The sequence below is a fragment of the Solanum verrucosum genome, unplaced genomic scaffold (assembly GCF_900185275.1).
Source record: "Solanum verrucosum unplaced genomic scaffold, falcon-dt-bn FXZP01000009.1, whole genome shotgun sequence".
Taxonomy (NCBI): Eukaryota; Viridiplantae; Streptophyta; class Magnoliopsida; order Solanales; family Solanaceae; genus Solanum; species Solanum verrucosum.
The window spans coordinates 1,406,155-1,426,456 of NW_026020231.1; the positions used below are offsets into that span (position 1 = coordinate 1,406,155).

At 30.3% G+C, this 20,302-nt stretch overlaps 3 protein-coding genes across 3 annotated transcripts; 2 read left to right on the plus strand and 1 right to left on the minus strand.

Moving 5' to 3' along the window:
* Positions 1–8,146: 8,146 nt before the first annotated feature.
* Positions 8,147–8,893, plus strand: LOC125832536 (uncharacterized). Its single transcript, XM_049511708.1, has 2 exons — positions 8,147–8,250; positions 8,352–8,893. Exons 1-2 carry the CDS (start codon positions 8,200–8,202, stop codon positions 8,691–8,693), a joined length of 393 nt encoding a protein of 130 aa, XP_049367665.1. The 5' UTR covers positions 8,147–8,199; the 3' UTR covers positions 8,694–8,893.
* Positions 8,894–9,352: 459 nt separating this feature from the next.
* LOC125832531 (expansin-A23-like) lies at positions 9,353–10,489 on the minus strand. The gene is made up of 2 exons (XM_049511701.1): positions 10,327–10,489; positions 9,353–9,969 (listed from the first exon to the last, which is right to left on the minus strand). The coding sequence occupies exons 1-2, from the start codon at positions 10,487–10,489 to the stop codon at positions 9,353–9,355; spliced, it is 780 nt and encodes a 259-aa protein (XP_049367658.1).
* Positions 10,490–16,442: 5,953 nt separating this feature from the next.
* LOC125832409 (40S ribosomal protein S19-3) lies at positions 16,443–18,651 on the plus strand. The gene is made up of 4 exons (XM_049511554.1): positions 16,443–16,606; positions 17,692–17,782; positions 17,884–18,067; positions 18,399–18,651. The coding sequence occupies exons 1-4, from the start codon at positions 16,523–16,525 to the stop codon at positions 18,469–18,471; spliced, it is 432 nt and encodes a 143-aa protein (XP_049367511.1). The 5' UTR covers positions 16,443–16,522; the 3' UTR covers positions 18,472–18,651.
* Positions 18,652–20,302: the final 1,651 nt, after the last annotated feature.

Sequence of the window (20,302 nt, forward strand, 5' to 3'; positions counted from 1 at the left end):
TTTAACTAAAAACAATTTTTCTCTAAATTAGTTTCAACTCACTGGTTGATTTGTTTTGAATAATAGCTTTGTTGTGGGCATACAATTTATAGTCGTAATATTCACTTAAGATAGGAGTTAAAATTAAGTCCGCTAGATAAAACGGAAATTACCGTAAGAATAAATATTAAAATTGGATACCATGGAGTTATTTTTTGGAAAATTAATTAAATTAATTGCCATTCTTCCCAATTAATTAGTATTTGCATTTAATTGCTTATATAAGTTGTAAGCAAACAAATCTGCATCAGTTTTATTTTGCTAAAAGAATTGGAGAGTTAATTACTTCATTAAGTAGTTTACTGAGAAAAGTAGGATAAGAAGAAATTTAGTGATTTGTTACTGTATAGTCTTGGGTCTTTAGTGTAATTAATTAATAAAGATGTTTATTACTAACTAAATAAAACAAAACAAAAAGAGAGGGAGGAAGTTAACTAAAGCACCATAATGTATAATTGCAAAAAAAAAAACTTAAAATTCATTTGACTTTCATATAATTAAATGGAAGAAAAAAAAGTTGTCTTAATATTATTATTATTATTTTTAGCGAATGACTGAATAAGAAAAAAAATACTATACATATATAAATGGGTATTGGTAAAATATCAAAGAATTTACGTTTGTAGTCAATTTTTATTTCAATGTAAAAAGTCTCAAATACTTCAATTTAATTGAGAGAGCCAAATTATGCCAATTTCTTTGTAAATGTTAATTGCCTTTGATTTTACAGTATGTTTGTATAGATGGTAAAACACTGAAAGTCAAGAATTGTTTTATAAATTTATGAATTTTTTTTTTGGTCATATTTACTTAACGACATTAAATAAGTGATTATCTATCTCATGGTGGATAGTATACAAGTTAAAACACAGAGAAAAAAGAAAAAAAAAAACAAATATAGGCAAAATGAATAACAATCTTTATGAAATTTTTATGATGGTCAAATTATCTATTATGATATCTTTTTACACGTTTTTAAAAAAGATATTAGTTAGGAGATATATTAAATATTTTATCATTCATTGATATTTGAACATCAATAATATTCGAGGTGTTTGATTTGTAGTCTTCACGAATATTAACTATTAAGGGTGTGTTTGGTATAAAGGAAAATGTTTTCCTAGAAAATGTTTTCTTGGAAAACAAGTTGATTTTTGACTTATTTTCTCATGTTTGGTTGGTGAGTAGAAAATATTTTCCGAAAAAGATTTTTAGTGTTTGATTTATGAATGAAAAATGTTTTTGAAAAATTTCTTTTATTTTACTAGAGTAGAAAATAATTGTTGAAATTGAAAATATTTTTTAAAAACAAACTTAATTCTTTTTTGGGGGTGGGGGCTGGTAGGGGGTGGTGGGGGTCAAGGGTAGGGGTGGAAAAAAATGAAATTTTGAAGTCGAAAATATTTTTTAAAAACAAACTTAAATTATTATTTTTTGGGGTGGAGGGGGGGGGGTTTGGTAGTGGGTGGGGTGGGGGGTCGAGGGTAGGGGTTGGAAAAAATGAAATTTTGAAGTCGAAATATTTTTTTAAAAACAAACTTAAAATTTTTTTTGGGGCTGGGGGGCCTGGTAGGGGGGGAGGGGGGGAGGGGTGTCGAGGGTAGGGGTGAAAAAATGAAATTTTGAAGTCGAAAATATTTTTTAAAAACAAACTTAAATTTTTTTTTGGGGAGTGGGGGGGCTGGTAGGGGTGGGTGGGGGCTGGGTAAGGGGGTCGAGGGTAAGGGTGAAAAAATGAAATAAATATTTTTTTAAAACAAACTTAATTTTTTTTCTTTTTGAAGGGAGTGGGGGGCTGATAGGGGGCTGGGGGAGCGAGGGTAGGACGTGGGGGGGCGGGGGGTAAAAAAAATAAAAAATTGAAATTAGAAATATCTTTTAAAAACAACTTTTAATATTTTTTGGGAGGGGTGGTGGTAGGGGTGAGGATGGGGTAACAATATTGAATTTAAAAATAAACTTTAAATTTTATTTTTTTGGGGGGTGGTTTGGGGGGGGGGGGGGGCTGGTTTGAGGGTAGGGACCAAATAAATTGATTTTTTCAACAATTTTTTTTTAATTGGAAGTTGGAAGAGAGTTTTGAAAAATGTTTTCCATAAGTTTTGAAGGGAAGTCATTTTCCTTAAATTTGAGGAAAATGAGTTGATTTGGAAAACATTTTCCAAAACATTTAACCCAATCAAACATGAGAAAATTGGAAAACATTCCTTCATACTCCCTCCGTCCACAATTGTTTGGCAGGTATACTAAAAATAGATGTCCAAGATTAATTGTCAATTTAAACAATCAAGAAATAATTAGTCACTTTTTCCAATTCTGCCCTTAATGATTGTGTAGTTCAATTGAAAAGTTATGTGGACTTTTGGTATTTTTTATATAGTAGGGTTATATTAGTCAAATTACACCTTGTATTAAATTTTCCTTGAGGGATGTGCATGACTTTACCCTGACAAACAATTGTGGACAGAGGGAGTACCAAACACACCCTAAAAGTAAAATGAAATAAATAATTAATATTGTCTTAAATTTTAAAAATGACAAATAATTTAAAATAATTAAAATAATATGATAAATAATTTGAGACGAAAAATTTAATATCTATTGTGTTGACAACATTGATCCAGGTTATTAGACCTGTCCATGTCTTCTTTTTTTCATGCATGATGATATCAGCATAGCATCAATTATGTATTAGTCATCTATAAGTTACTCTATTAATATACCAGATTGTACTCCCTCCGTCCCTATTTACTTGTCCATATTTCCTTTTTAGTTGTCCCTATTTAGTTGTCCATTTTGACAAATCAAGAAAGGACAACAATTTTTTTCCTATTATACCCTTATTTACACTTCTTGAAAATTGTAAAAGTGTATGTTGTTTCCCTCCAATTTATTTCACTTGAATTCAAATAAGTGGTTGTAATTTTGAAGTGAAAAGTTGTCATAAGGGTAAAATTGTAACTTCACTGTGCTAATCATTGTTGCCTTAATCTGTGTGCCATTTCTAAAGTGGACAACTAAAAAGGGACGGAGGGAGTATTATATATGACCAAAATCTTGACTAAAGGAATAAATAATTAACCAAAATACTAAAGTCACTAGCTAATTTGTAAATTAACGTAATCAGATTATTATTTATAGATATGTTTATTACTAACTAAGTAAAAAAAAAAAAAAAAAGAGGAAGTCAACTAAATGCATAGTGAATATAAAAAAAAATAAAAAAGCTTAAAATTCATTTCACTTTCATATATATAAATAAAATTAAATAAATGGGGAAAAAACAGGATTGTCATAATAAAAATAATTACGAATGATTGAATTGTTGGGTTTTAAAGGTGTGAATAAGAAATGAAGAGTTGTGTTTTTTCTAAGGGATTGTGACCATTTGAAAGGTTGTGTCTCATTCAAAGGATTGTGACTTTTCTAAAAGGTTGTTCCTTTTTCAAAAAGTTGTGACTTTTATCCTCTGTTGGCAATAAATATAGTGATTTTCTCTCATTTTTCTATATCAAATCAAATTCTTCCCTTCTTCTGCATGCATTTGTTCCAAAATAAAATTGATCGATCGTGTTTGTATGTGTGATTCGTCGCTGTCTTTTTTAGTTCGTCGAACCGCTACTTCGTTAATGGTTAATCCATTTTATCTTGGGAGGAATTAATCTACAAACTCGGATACTTGAGGGAATTAAAAATTTTAAGGACACACAATGAGTTCTGTGAACTCGGATAGTTCATTTCTTTTTCATTTCATCTTAATTGTTTCTGATTTGTTAATCTGAATACATGAGATAACATGTATAAGTTGAGAAGACACATCAAATTGTACAATGTTTTGCAGTGAAAGTTTGAAAAATTAATTCACTCATAACAACTGTAATGTTCAGGTTAAAATGACATAAAAAAAGTTAAAAGTTAAAAGTATTGAAGTGTGACTTTACTTGTCACGGTTTGACTTGACACATTCATTAAATAAATAATTATTAATATAAGTATTTTACCTAACTATATTTATTAAATGATGTTTAATATTAGGTTGTAGAGAAGTATTTAATGTTGAGGATAAAATATGAAGAAAAAAAATTGTTTTCCTTAATATATCAAAAGTGACAAATAAAAATAAAAAACAAGTAAAAATGAATAGAAAAAGTACATTTTAAAGCTAAGTCAAGCATGCTCTCAGTGACAAGTTCCTAGTTGTTAAATTACCCCTCGGATTTTACAATAATCCTTTCTAGAGCCTGCTTAAATTAAAATAATAAAATTATTTTTTTAATATTAAATTTACAAGTATTTTGTTATTACGTAAATAGACTATGACATATAAAATGAAGAGGAAGTTATGAGTTGTATTATGGAAAAGTATTTTAAAAATTAAAAAATTATCAAGCCTCTGTTTGGCCATCAATAATATTAACAAGTATTTTGGTACATAATTTTTATTTTACTTTGAAATTATTGTTTGATCATGATAATTTTAAATCAAATTTGAAGTTATATTTCAACATTAGAAAAATAGTTAATTAACATATTTCTTAATTCATGTTTCGCTTTTAAAGCTGTATGGTACATTCCACCAAAGATTCGTTGTAAAAAATAACAATATACGTATAAGTTTATAAATAGATGTGGGCATGGTATGGTGTATATTGAAATATTATATTATATCAAAAAATTTAATATCATGATTTTGTTATTATGATATTTGGTATGGTATATGGTATACATTTTAAATTTTTTGATATTCGGTACAGTATTTGATATTTGGAAATAACATACCGAAATATCGAATATCATTTCAAAGTATATAGTTACATAAATAACATATATATTATTAAAATATTAACAAATATGCAACTTAGTATTACTATAAACTAAGGGGTCGTTTGGAAGAGTGTATAAGAATAATGCAAAATATGGTGCATTAGTAATGCTTGCATTAGTTTCGCAAACATTATTTCTTATACACTGTTTGGTTTGATCTAATTAAAATAACAAATCTTGCATAATTTCTATTTTAAAATATATGTTTACAAAATACCCTTCACACTTTATTTATTTTTACACTTCCTTGCAACAAAGTTCTTTGCTAAAACATCATTAACTCCTCCTCTTCTTCTTTTTTTCAAAAATAATACTCATTAAATAGTTGTACTATTTGAGTCAAAATCTTTTTGTGAAAAGTTGGCAAATAATTTTTTTTATCAAATTTATCGCCATAATAGTAAATTTTTTTTATTAAATCATTTTGAAATTATATTTTTTAAAAAAAAAAAAACTTAAGAGGCCATAAAGTCTATTAAAACACCAACAAATTAAAGACATTGAAAAACAAATTAAAAATAAATAAATATATGACTAGAAAGAATATGAAAAGAAGAGAAAGTGTTAGGCAATGTTTTAAAAAGACTTTGAGGGTAGTTTTGTAATTATTTGATCTAATGCAAGTGTCAAATGCTATGTATTACTAATACCAAGTAACACACAATTTAATACACAATAGAGTGTATTAATTATACATGGCAAGAAAAAGTGTATCAAACAAAGTACTACTAATACACACATAAATGTTTAGAAGTTATAACTTTGACAACTCTATTTTGATTGAAATGTAATTGACTTATAGAGAAGTTATTTGTACTGTATTTAGCATATATATATATATATATATATATATTATATTTCTACATGTGTAATGTACTAGTATGATACAATTGAGATTTTTTTTAATTGTCGAAGTCATAATAATCTATAATATGAGTATATATTAATCTAAATTGAACAAATTATGATTATCGATTTATCATACCGTAAAATACTAAAATCGAAATTCAATATATATATATATATTATATTTCTACATGTGTAATGTACTAGTATGATACAATTGAGATTTTTTTTAATTGTCGAAGTCATAATAATCTATAATATGAGTATATATTAATCTAAATTGAACAAATTATGATTATCGATTTATCATACCGTAAAATACTAAAATCGAAATTCAATATACCGTATTATACCAAAATTACCATATCAAAACTTTCAAATACTGTATTGTACATGACATGCCCACCCCTATTTATAACTATTTTAGGGTCGATTAATTTATAACTTCTGCTTATTTTAATTTATTTCATATTACATAAGTGGAATTTTCCCTCTTAATTTCTTCCTTCACCACCAAGACAACTTTCCCAATTTCTACTTTTCCGAAGAATTCTCCTCTTCCAACAAATTAACTTACATATACGGTAAACTCAAAGATCGTCGGCAAGGTTTTTCCGGCGAAGCTGCTTCAGCACGGTACCCTTCTGTCGGAATTTCTTTTTAGCTCTAATACAGTAACAGATGATAGTACATATATGTGCATTCCTTTGAAATTGCTAAGAAATCGATAAGTGCATTGTAGATTCTCCAGCTGTATTTGAAAATTTTGCGTTTAATTTTACAACAAGCAACGGAGAAATTACTCTATTCCTGCTTAAATAGTAGCACTACAGTTGCTCATTATAATACTAATGTGGGTTTTATAGTTGAATCGCTCGTTTTGGCTTAATAAAATGTAGTTCATTGAATTTGAAGCATCAATCGAACTGTAAGAATTTTGTTAGGAAGAGAGAAAAAAATGACTTTTAAGTTGGAGTTGGGTTGCTATCAGAAGAATCGTGAAGTAGTTTAGTGAAAGAGCAACGTATAACTTCCTTTAGTTTAATTTTACTCAATGCTCCAATTTTTATTTTATTTTTTTGCCTGGTTTGGTAATGCGTCGTTGTGTCGAGTTTCTATCGGAAACAACCTCTGGAGCAAATGGAAGGAGACGTCATGCAAGCCGAAGACTTTGACAAGTATCGGTAGGCACGCCTCTAATAAGGGTTCGATCCTGAGAATCAATCCCAATCGAATCTATGGAAGTGAGACTCTCTATCCTCTTAATCTTTAGAGTAGATATTATATGTAGGATAATAAGTCCACTGCTTGTGCCCAAGACAAGGTAAGATGAATAGGAATGTTGAAGGGACATAAGGTTCAGCTCTTGAGTAGATTGCCCATAGAATGGAGCTTACTCCAAGATCTGACTCCCCCGGTGTAGGAGTTCGGGTAGGCCAGAAGTAAACAAAGAGCGGTAGAAGAGAATAAAGTGTTGTGCCCCTTCTTTTTTGATGCCCGGCCCAAGAGAGAGACCCAAGTCCTAGTAGCCCTGCCAAATGGTGATTCAACATAAATTCTACATCTTGAAACCAAGCCAATTTTGGTGCCGCTTTATGATAATGAAACCAACCAGCAAAAAGCATTAATGCTGCAAAGACCAATGCCCCAATTGATGTACATAGAGTTGTAATTCACTAGTTATCCAGATGCTTGCCAAAGCTGGAAAAAAACAGAGGTTATTTGTATTCCTCGGAAACCCCGCCTATGTCACCATTTAATCTTTCTTGGCCCCACTATTGGCCAAACCACCTGGGCACTAGGCCCAATGTGCATTTGGAAAGCGCCAGTTCGAATCTGGTTCGTGACAGGGCCTTGGTCCATACAGATGGGATAGCGACCTTTTACCTCACAAAGCCAGTGGTACATGCTACGTACATCCTACATTTCTAGACCTCACTTGTGGTTGTGGGATTACATTGGGTATGTTGTTGTTGTTTCAATTTTTTTGGTGGATATTTCTTCAGATATTGAATAAATTATTTGAAATCCTTCTTAACCTTATCTAAGCGTGAAACATAGGTTTAGACTTTAGATTATCGTTCTGTCTAGGATTCATTGAGGTTTGTGTTTAACTAGGTAAAAAATCATTTACAGAACTAGAATCATAAAAAGGGATAATATTGTTTTCTTTTATACCCGCAGTGTCCGAGCCAAACTTTTGTGTGCTTCAACTGATTCCACGGGGTATCTTATGCTTATAAGTTCTACCATAGAAGATATAGCCTAATGTTTTCGCCTCCACTAGTATTTAGACGTGAGAACTCGTGGTTCTCAATCCACTTCATTAACCACTAGACCTCACCACCTGGCTAATATTTAACAGCCCAGGAACAACGTATTGAACTTTCGTGATACTTTATTTTGATTTATTTCTTTTCCTGAAATATCATTGCAGAGAACTTCCTTCATTTTGACTATTCACAGTAGTCAATCCTAGTCTCCTAGAAGATGAGGAGGCAGCTGATGAAGTCTTGGCAGCGGCTCTGTAGGCTTATAATGGTAAGCCAGTTACTTCAATTGAAAATTTGACTTGCCATTAAGTCATGCTTATTAGCAAATCTTGCAATTTATCTTCTTCTGAAGCTAAAATCCTTGTTTAGATTTCTAGGCCCTTTGGAAAGCCATTGCGAGATAAGGCGATGGCAGTTGCTGGAAGAGTCGCTATAATGGAAGAAGGGATGACTTTGAAAGCTTCTTGTCCAGTGTGCTTACAAGTTCTAAGCACACCACTTGATTCTGATCTAAAAATGACACTGGCTGTACACATGAGCTTATGGCACGCAGATGATGTTCAACTGCATTGGGAGCTGATGCAAAACAAAGGAAGATCAATTGTTCACATGCCTTCTTTCTGCTTTGGAGCTGGGATGGCTGCTGGAATTGGTACTCTGATGGTTATTCTTGCCAGAAGTCATGCTCAAGCATTTGGCAATAAGAGGTGAAGTTTATCTCTAATTCCTACTAAAAAGGGTCTATGATGATTCTCTGTGTTTTGCCGCTAGTTTTTGCCTCAGTTCTAAAGAATTAGCCTAGTCTAAAGCTTCTAATTTGCAGTGTTAGGAAAGAACAAACAGAGAGAAATTCATGAGCTTGTATTATTGAACGACTAAGGTTATATGAAGATCCATAGATGGTATAGTAGTTTGAGACAGAAAAGTAGTTTTCCTATATCTCTATGATACCAGGATGATGTGAATTTTGTTCTCATGCTCATTTACTGCTAGACCACACCTTTGGCTTTTTTTTTGTTCCAGATATGTGTCCCTAGTTACTATTTGTGTATTTGTTATCGTAACCTTTTAAGTTCCTTCCTTTTTTAAACGTGTCTAGGCCAGCTCTTGCAACTGCTACCTCCACCAGTTTAAGTACTGATTGCTTAGTGTTATAGGTTTTGCTGGAATTTGAACATGAGACGGATACCTGATAGTTCTCTTGCTTCATTTTACTGCTAAACTACACTTTTGGCTTCTTTTTTTGTTCCTTCCTTGCTCAATGTCCATTCAAAAATAGAGAGTTTATTCGGTAACAAAACACTTCTATAAAAATCATAAATTATAGTGATTAGAAATTAAAAGCTACTTATTTTCCAAATACATAATCACTAAAAATTATTCTTGGCTTCAAATGTCTGACCAAATTGCCAGTTATCAGGAACAACATTATCAGATTGAACCAATTTGCCATCGCTAGTTTGTACTTGGAAAGACAAGGTTTGTCCTGCCAACTGCACAGAAGCCTGCCAATTTTGTCCCCAATTCCGCGACATTGGTAGCCATTCAGTCTTAGATCCTTTGATTTTGACATTGACAACATCTCCAACACCTCCCACATTGAAAACAAGAACAAGAATCCAATTAGGATTCCCTTTGATCTCAAACTTTAGACCACCTTTTTTCTGGCAAGTAACTCTTCTGTAAACAACTGGTACAACCCCTGCTTTGTACTCAGCAATCTTTAAGAACATAGGCAACGACAGATCAAAGTGATGTTGTGAAGGATTGCACCAAATGTCTTCAGTTTTTGTGTAATTTGGAGGGCAGAAATTGGTGGCTGTTATTGTTATGATTTGGCCTGGATGGCATGCTTTAGGAGCATTCACACACATTATTTGAAAGCAAGCTCCACAGGTAGATCCACTGTTAAAGAGAGCTGTGCTGAGTGCCGCTGTTTCCAGGCCATACCCTTGCTTGAATAAGTCTCCATAACCACAAGCTCCTTCTGCAATATAGTATTCGAATTAATATCTACGTCATGAGAAATCATCAACAACAATAACACATCCATTCAAATTCCACTAGTGAGGTTTGGGGCAAAGTGTATACAGACCTTACATTTATCTCGTGAAGATAAAGAGATTATTTTTGAAGAACACTCAAAAATACATCTTTATCCTTTGAAAATTTTATTCATTTTGGAAGGTAGTCAATTAAACAACTTTAATAAAAAAAACTTTTATATATCTATGCAATATCAAATATTTTTTCAAAAAATAAAATTTTTAGCTTTATCACTGTCTCGGCACTGAGTTAAGTGTCTCAACAACATATGAGGAATTAAAGTATAATTATAACTTACGCATGGTTTCACCACCATTCATGTCACCATAAAATGTAGCACGTGCATTTTTCCATCCATTGGCATGCAAATTTCCTTCTACCTCTTTAGATTCATATGCATCAACTAAAAGTATAATATAAAATGTGATGAACAAAATGAAGAAACTTTGGTGTCTGGCCATTTTAACTAAAACAATTTTTCTCTAATATAGTTTCAAATCACTAATTGATTTAATTTGAATAATGGATTTGTTGTAGACATACAATTTATAGCCATAATATTCTCTTGAGAAGGAGCTAAAATTAAGTAATTATATTAATGAGAATAGATATTGTAATTGGATATAATGGAGTTACCATTTGGAAAATTACGATTTTTAGTTACATAATATTTTTCTATTTTAGTTTATATGATATTTTCTCTTTATTTAACTCATTTTTCAAATCAAATTAACTTAAAATATTTTAAACTAATATTTAAATATTAACAAATTATACAAAAAAATATTATAAGTGCAATTATTCTCATCGTCAACAATATATGATGAAAATAATGCATTTAAAAAATTGTCAAAAATTTACATAATTTAAATCTCGAAAAGCAAAAAATAAAACATAAATTTGGATTGAAAAAGTACCACACAGTACCAATGTTGCGAAGTATAATTTTTGAAATTTAATCCACACTGATACTCATATTCTTATTAATATGAAAACGTATACATAATACATGTTTCATCAATTAGAATGAAGTTAAAAATAGAATAATAGAAAACCAAAATACAACGACATGGTCAAATTCAAATATTCGCATTAAGTTTATTTCTTTACATTTTTTGTCTCATCTTTTCTTTATACGTTTCTTTTCTAAAAAAATTTTCTCATACGTATATTTTGCGCATTCCTTATTTACATTACAATCAATATAATTGATAACTTTTTTTTCACCAAATTTTTTTCCTCTTTTTGAGAATTCTTTTAAGTAATTTTTCTTACCATTTGAACGATTCGTTATTGTTGTATATAACTTTGAGAAACTAAATATAAAACAAACTAAATAAATCATTGTTTTCAATTTAGACCTAAATTTCCGCCATATTATATGGAATCTTTTCTTTCCTTTTTTTTTTCTTGATATACTTGTTTTCTTTTCTTGTACTCCTCTATATTTTTTTTTCATTTTCATTTCCTCCCTTCACTCAAGTTTCTATATATTGCTTACTCCTACTCAGATTACTAAATCTCATTAAATTAATATAAGTGGGATTATAAAATATTATTATTAGTTAATTGATAAATTGATATTTATTAATTTAAAGAAATTAATATTTATTAATTTAAAGAGTGTTTTGAGATTCAACCTTGTGATGTTGGAATAATAAGAGCTTTGATGGTGCAGTTCGTAAAGACAACATCGGAACTTTTGGATACAATAACAAAAGTTAGAGTTGAATTTCAACTAGAATTAAAATTTAACAAAAAAACAAGACACTATAGAATCATATTTTATTAAATTGTCTTAGATTTATTTGTTTTTTAAAAGAAATATCAATTTATAATATTAATGGAACCATATATTTATATAGGAGTCTCTTGAAAATATATTATGTTATTATCTTATCGAAATGTGTGATTTTTTTCCATTGGCCCAAATCAAAACCGGTGAAAAAATTTATCTGAAGAGATTATTAATTTATCGTGTATTAATTTAATAAGATTTTACTGTATTTTCTTTTTAAAAAAATTACCTCATCCTAATTTTATGAAAAATCTACCATACTCAAATTATAAATTGAATGCAAATTGGTTACATTTATTTCGGGGCAAAAGGAGAAGAATCAAAAAAATTAAATAAGGCAAACATACAAACGGACATATAAAAAGATAAAATGCACAAGGAAAACAATAGTAGTTTCCTTCTTGTATGTCAGGGTAGCTAATTTGGTAATTTTAATGTTTCCTTCTTTAAAAAATTGTCTTTTATTACTTTCTATAAATTAAAAAATTATGTAAAAACTAATATAAATCATAAAAATTAATAGCTTAAAATATTTAAAAACATATAAAAAGTCTTAGTTAACTCTCAAATTTCATTTATACCATATAAATTGGAATAAAGGGAGAAATATATATTATGCTAAATACATAAAATATATTGTAAATCACAATAATTAATAACTAGAATATCAAAAAGAACTTGTAAAAAATGGATTCACTTTTGAAAAAATTCATTCGTATCACATATAGAAATACAAAGAGAGTAATAAAAAAATTGAATGACTTTTGAAATTTCATTTGTATCACATAAATCAATACAAAGAAAGTAATAAAAAAAAATTGATTGACTTTTGAAATTTCTTTCGTATCACATAAATCAATGATAGGTTAAGTTGGTAATTTTAAGAGCAACTTTCACATATAGCAAACACAAAAATCATATTTGTATGATATAACTATAGTTTGCATAATTGTGCTCCATAGCAAACTTTGGCTATTAGTATGTATATTTCGCTATACATATATAAAAAAGAAGCAATTGTATAATCTGTTTCGGTATACATATACAAAAGAATCAATTGTATAATTTGTGTTTGTATAAAGTGAGAAAAGAGAGAAAGACAAAAGAAAACTGGGCAGAGGAAGATATGTATTTGTATAATCATAAGTGTATAGGACGAAAATATAAAGCGAGAGAGGCGATGGAGAGACTGCCGAGAGTGGCGAGCGAGATTCACAAGGGAGAGAGGCGAAATAGCAACAGTTTGCTACGAGGTACAATTAAATTAAACTGTGATTATGACATTTAATTTGAATTAATAGTTTGCTATTATATATAATTTTTCCTAATTTTAAGGCCCATTCATATGATAGGCTAATCCTTTTCTGCCCGTGAAACTTAAAGAACTCTCAACCCAGTTAATTGTGTTGCGACTTGATAGTTCTAATTTGTCTCTTAATTTTATTTTTCTTTTATCTTAAGAAGAAAAATGGGGATAGACTATAGAGCAAGGAGAATTAGAAAAGAGATTTATCGTACCACAAAATAATATACTTAAATTTAAAAATATTAAATCATATCGAATTAAATTGATGTAATAATAATAGCATAATTTTATGAATCAAAAATACATGAGAAATTTTCAATACTCTAACATGCTCACTCCTAATTAAAGCACAAAACCTTTTTAATTTATACAAGTGATAAATCATTATTTAATTTCATATAAATAAAAAAAAGGAAATTGTATAAAATAGCAAATTAATAATTCAAATTAAATCCTATAACCACAATTTCATTTAATTCTAATCCGTAGCAAATACTTGATATTCACCTCTCTTCCCAAAAATCTTGCTCGACACTCTCCTTGATCTCGCTCGCCACTCTCCCTCGCCTCTCTCACTTTAACAAAACACAAATGTATAAATTGCGTTCGCGTTTGTATAAAACAAGAGAAAATCGTATATACAAATACATATATTTTTGACCTATACACTTATAATTATACAAATACAGATCTTCCTCTACCAGTTCTCTTTTACTTTTCTCTCTTTCTGGCTTTATACAACACAAATTATACATTGTAATTTGTATACAAATGTAAATTTTATACAGATATACAAACATAAAGAACATATACATATACAAACACAATTTTCATAGACACAGACACCCTATTTATACAAATCACTGCAATTTATACAAATCAAATGCCTGCGATTTTATACAAATCAAAGTTGCCTGCGATTTTTATACTGATCTCATGCTCCATAGCAAATATAAAATTTGCTACGAAGCGCAATTATGCAAACTATACTATAACATACAAATATGATTTTTATGTTTGCTAAACCTAAAATTTACTCAATAAAAACAATTGTTAAGTGTGATTTCCATTATTTTCTATTGGGCTTAGCTAAAAATATTGACAATTATTTTTTGAGCAACTTACAAAAATAACTATATTTATAGGGTTAATGAATGTCAATAGCTATAAATATGTTATTTACAATAAATGACTACAATTTATATCACTTTTTCGTTGTATTTTTGTTTATTTTTTTATTTTTTTTATTTATACATTAATACATCTTTAAATACAATAAACTAAACAAGGAATTGACACTAAATATAACCCACTATCCTTACATTATGTCCATACAATGAGCAACTTCCATAATTAACTTTATAACTAAAAATTACTTATTTAAAGACATATAAGATCATATTCTTTGTCAATTTAACAAAAATTGTGATACATCATACTCAATTTTCTCGTTGTCTCCATATTTCTTATTCTGGCTCGTAAATGTATTAATAAATTGTTTTTTGTTAATTCAAGTTATTGTATGTAAGCAAATTGTTGAATTTGTGAATGAAGGTTAAGTATTTCAATTTTGAATAGGTGAACTACAAGGCAATAGATACACTAGTTGTTAAATAAAAAATGAATACACCAATATAGAATACAATGAATACATTGTTGTTAAACACGAAAATGATTACGTTGGATACAACTATACTTGTATTCCCTAATCAACTTTTTATCTTGGATATAGTACTTATCTATCTCTAGATATAATTGTATTCACAAATCAACATTTCAACTTGTGCTTATATAACAATACAAGTATCTATGTATATAATTATGGATACATTTCAACACTGTTGTTAAGCAAAAATATGGATACATTAGACAAACGAGTAAAAAAGATATAATTTGTGGGTATCAAACTGTATAAGTATGGATACATTAGACAAACGAGCAAAACAAATACAATTTGTGGGTATCAAACTGTACAAGTATTCTTCTAAGTAAAATTTTGAAAAGGCCAACAATATAGTATTGATGTATCCAATTATACTTGAATTCCCTAATCAACTTTATAAATTTGACAGAGTACTTATGTATTCAAATATAATTGTATTCACAGATCAACAGTTCAACTTGTGGTTATATAATAATACAAATGTCCATGTATATAAGTATTCTACTATATACAAAATTGACAATCAGAGAACCCTCAATCTCTTTTTTTTCATGTTCTTCTTGTACTCATTTTTTAACAACTATATACATACGAAATCAATTTTTCTAGCAATTTCAATACAAGAGAATAATCCATAATGACAATGGCTCACAATACATGTGTTGAGATATATAAGTAAATGACATAAACTAAAAAAAAAAACAAACAAACAAATCTCAATTTCATTTTCCTTTTGTTCCTGCTCGACTCTTTTTCACACCCACTTGAATCAATATTGTTGACTTTTCTCCCCTTTTCAAGATTAGTTTTCACTTTTGAACCTTTTGCCTCTTTGCTAATTTTGCAAGTTCGATTTCTTCAAGCAAATTTAAGGGTATATGGTCATTAACCTTTTTTGATCTTCTTTCGTTCTCCATTGTAGCAATAGAGCCTGAAATTTTGGCTTGTTGTTGAGTAATACACAATTCAAAGGAAGGTAGTTAATCCAATGATTTTATAAATGTATACTTTTCGTAACCCTCCTCAGAGTATCAATTTCAGCCATTGAAATGGATAAACTAATTCTTCAATCAAAACCCTATGAAAATAGAAGAAAGTGTAGATGTATAGATATATAATACTCATAAAAATGAGATAAATATGCAATTAGAAGATACCCGATGGATGTAAAATCACAAAAATCACTCATGTAAAAGATTTTGAATTTAAATAAAATTTGGGGAAAAAAATCAGAAAATATGTGATATATGAATATTGATGAAAGAGAAAAAATTTGATGATGGTAAACATGAGAAAAGATCACAAATGTGCCTGCCTTAATTAATTAGGCATTCAATAATTACTTTCCTATTAATATTTATTTATTATATTAAATATATATATAAAAAATTATTTATTTGTATCTAATTAACTTTGCTATTTATAGTCTAATTATCCATATACATGAAAAAAAATAAAACGTAGCTATTTTTCTTGAATATATATGGATGTTTGCCATATTCTAAAGTTTTTCCTTATTATTTATTTTATTTTTAAAAAAATAAACTGAACACCAAACAAACACTTAAGTTTCCAATGTTGGGCTTCGTAAATGGGCCTTTACCCATCTATCTAGTTCCTATAAATACCTAAACCCTAGCTCCGGATTCCATCTTACCATACAAACCCTTGCTGAGAGCAGAGAGTCGCACAAGCCGCCGCAAGGAGAAGGTAGCGAAGCGAAAAAGATGGAGCCGCCGAGAAATGTGAAGGACGTTTCACCACATGAGTTCGTCAAGGCGTACGCCGCGCATCTGAAGCGCTCCGGCAAGGTATTTTTTCTTCTCCGGCAATGCAGCGGGCAGGATGTACTTGTATTATGTGTACAATTTTTGTGTTAGCTTAATGTTTTGAAGTTGATCATTTATATTATTTTGTGTTCGCTATGTTTTATGAGTTATTTGCTTATACTTTTGGCTAGAATGTCCCTTGATATGGTGGTTGAACTGTAGGATTTTGGGGAGTCAGGTGGTTGTTCATACTATAGATTAAATATTAATATCACTAGGCTCTCTAGAATCATCGAAAATAGTATGTTGATTTCTGTTTTTGGACTGCAAGACTTGTTATAAGTATACAAAATGTATCTGATTTGTACTTGAATCTGCTGCTGTGTTTTGTTTAAAGGCATACGGTCTGTTTATATCTTGTTTGGTTGCCTTAGAATGCGTAGTCTTAGGGTGATAGAATGAGATTGCCTTTTATGTAAGGTAGAGACTGTGTAAAAGCATAGATATGAATGGGCTCAGCAGAATAATATTACTAGGCTCTCTAGAATTATGGATAACCGTGTGTTGATTTCTGTCTAAGGACTGTAAGACTTGTTATAAGTATACAAAATGTATCTGATTTGTACTTGAATCTGCTGCTGTGTTTTGTTTGAAGGCATATGCTCTGTTTATATCTTGTTTGGTTGCCTTAGAATGTGTAGTATTAGGGTGATAGAATGAGATTGCCTTTTATGTAAGGTAGAGACTGATGTAAAATCGTAGATATGGACGTTCTCAACAGAACACATTAGCTTTTGCTCAATGTGTATTTGTGATGAGGAATTCATTGATTATATACACTCACATTTAGAATCCATTAATTAGTACTTGAATTTGTGATTTAGAATCCACAAGGCTGAAATCCTAGCTTCAATGTAAGAGCAAATATTTCTTTATATTCCAGTAGTAAGTCAATTCATTGTTTTCAGTAAGAAGAGTGTGTCTTCCCATTATTATTGGTTAGACTCTGTATTTTTGCCCCATCCATTGTTCGGTTGTTGTGTTTATGGACTAGAATTCCTGCTGAATGCTAGTTTTGATGTGAATAAAAATCATAGTAATCTTATTATTTAATTTCATATTTGTAGTTGGAGCTGCCAGAATGGACTGATATTGTTAAAACTGGAAAATTGAAGGAACTTGCTCCTTATGACCCTGATTGGTACTACATCAGGGCAGGTATGTTCTTTCTCATCTACCTATTTGAAGAAGGGATTCATGTGAATTAAAAATTTAGTTTCCTGACTCTTCTTAACTCTTGATTTGAATTTAATGGACAGCCTCTATGGCCAGAAAGATCTATTTAAGAGGAGGTATTGGGGTTGGAGGATTCCGCCGAATCTATGGTGGAAACCAGAGGAATGGCAGCCGTCCCCGTCATTTCTGCAAGAGCAGTGGTTCAGTTGCACGCCACATCCTTCAGCAATTGCAGACCATGAACATCATTGACTTTGAGCCAAAGGGGTACGTATTCTTTCACAATTAAATTGCATTTTTTTTTTGGTGTTGCTCTAGGCATGTATTTCTTTTGGTTAAGTAGAACTCCACAGATTTGGTGTCTCAGTAATGATACGTCTTTTTAGTAGAATAATTTAGTTGTTTAATAGTTGCTTTATTCACTGTAATGTGTTGTATTCTTGTTCTTCTATATGTCCTGATAAAGAAATGTAAAAAGAAAAAGTGTCCCAAGGGTTCTTCAAAATGAATATCAAGTGTCACATTTGTCACATTGTTTGTTAATTGTGTTTCTGATACCTATAGTGTTCTGAATTGTCTGTTATTTCCTTTTACTCAGTGGGAGGAGAATCACATCCAATGGGCAAAGAGATCTTGATCAAGTTGCTGGTCGAATTACGGCTGCCAATTAAGATATGAAAAAGGAGGCGTTTTTATGAGTACATGAGTTGTTGCCAACTTATAATTTCAGCTTGGACCTATTATAGGTGTAGGGTATTGTTGAATCTTTGTCTGCATGTTTTGCCCTTTTATTTTCAATCTTGGGATTCTTTTGCATCAGTATGCTAATTTTGTCCTTTAAAATACTTCAAAATGTTACTTTGGCTGCTCTTATCCGAGTGTCGCTGCCTTTTTTATTTTCTGTGTTTGCGTTGAGGTAAATGTCATCTTTTTTTATAAAATATCTTAATAACTCACTCTTATTTGCCTATCCACCTCATCCTGCATATATGATCACCACTTTCTTTAATTTTACATTATCTATTTTAGGTTCAGAGAAAGATTTCCTTGGAGGTTAAATATCTTTTACCAGATAATATCCTATGGGGAACATTTATCCATTTCAACTTTATTTTCAAAATGTTGTGATGAAGTTTCTCAAACTGTCAAATTGATGAGTCTTGTTACAATTTGGTTCTTGTGGGACTTCCGTGAGTTCTGTGAATGTGCAGAGGTATTTTTGTACAACAATATAGCTTGATGGATTGTATCAAGGCAAACGATTGTCGAGGGTTTATAGTGTTCAATTGCATTTTCCAAGTAGACTGTTTAAATCTTTTCTAAAAGCCAAGAACCGGTTAGTTGGTATAATCATCAGAACATTTGAAAATTATATCAAAGTCGATTCCAAAAGCAGGAAGCTTTAGAGGTTACATGTCCAAAGTTCTGACCAAACTCCTATGAACTAAGTTTCGGGGTTGTTTACGTACGCTCAATATTGTACTTTTAAGCCCTAGTGTAATTTCTTTCTAGAAGAATAAGTTGTAGTAATTAGTAAAGACTCCCATCTCACAAGAAAATGCAAAAATGGAAGAAGCGGTAATTTCAAACTTTGTTTGGACTGATATTTGAGTGTACTGAAGGTGTCGTAATGCTCTCAACTTTCCCTGTTGCCATTTTCACTTTTGCCGCTTTCCTTTTGATTTTATACTCTTAGGTTCGTTTGGTGCCATACTTTTGCCGCTTTCCTAATGATTTTATACTGTAGGTTCGTTTGTTGCGTGGTATACGATATAAGGTAAGATAATTTAGGATAAAATGTGGATAATTATTGTTGGACGGAGAGAGTATTAATTTATAATGAGATTAATTATTCACCATTTATATCTTAGTGATGAGATAAGTTATTTCATATACGTTATGCAATATCTTATCTTGATACAACTTATTCGGAAATAATTTAGTCCGAGATAGTTAATCCAAAATAGTTTATTCCCAATCAAATGACCCTTAGGATTGTTTGATACGAAACATTAATAAAATAGTGCTGAAATTAAAAATATAATTCAGGCATGAAATTTTGATTTCTCATTTAATTGCCAAGTTTAAAATAACTTATCCCACAGTTGAAGATCGTGCCACAAGCAATTGTATACTTATCCAAACCTTATTTTGTTAATTGAAATATCTTCTTTTTTTTTTTGGGTCAAATCACTGGTTTTATTGAAATTGAAGATTTAATTAGAAAACGATTTTTTTTTTTTTTAAATGCAATGGGCATAGGTGATGAGTACCGCGTCCTCAACGTGTTGCTTCAGTATAAATCCACAGAGCAAGGGCCCAATTCGAACATGGGCCCTCCAGTGTCGACACACTCTGAGAGAATCCACACGTGTAGCCCTGTGGATCTCCGATGCATCGCTCCCTGCTCTAGAGGTAGGATTAGGAATATACATAAGGGCACTCTAGAAACTTGTATAATAATAATAAAATTCATAATTAAGCCGTTGGTTGCCCAACACT

What these genes read in the sequence shown, in the direction of transcription:
- LOC125832536 (XM_049511708.1), top strand. Translation starts at nt 8,200, where the DNA reads ATGAGGAGGCAGCTGATGAAGTCTTGGCAGCGGCTCTGTAGGCTTATA. An exon ending in GGCTCTGTAGGCTTATAATG is followed by an intron (nt 8,251 to 8,351) that starts GTAAGCCAGTTA and finishes ATCCTTGTTTAG; the next exon opens with ATTTCTAGGCCCTTTGGAAA.
- LOC125832531 (XM_049511701.1), bottom strand. Translation starts at nt 10,489, where the DNA reads ATGGCCAGACACCAAAGTTTCTTCATTTTGTTCATCACATTTTATATT. An exon ending in GAATGGTGGTGAAACCATGC is followed by an intron (nt 9,970 to 10,326) that starts GTAAGTTATAAT and finishes ACTATATTGCAG; the next exon opens with AAGGAGCTTGTGGTTATGGA.
- LOC125832409 (XM_049511554.1), top strand. Translation starts at nt 16,523, where the DNA reads ATGGAGCCGCCGAGAAATGTGAAGGACGTTTCACCACATGAGTTCGTC. An exon ending in ATCTGAAGCGCTCCGGCAAG is followed by an intron (nt 16,607 to 17,691) that starts GTATTTTTTCTT and finishes TCATATTTGTAG; the next exon opens with TTGGAGCTGCCAGAATGGAC. An exon ending in TTGGTACTACATCAGGGCAG is followed by an intron (nt 17,783 to 17,883) that starts GTATGTTCTTTC and finishes TTTAATGGACAG; the next exon opens with CCTCTATGGCCAGAAAGATC.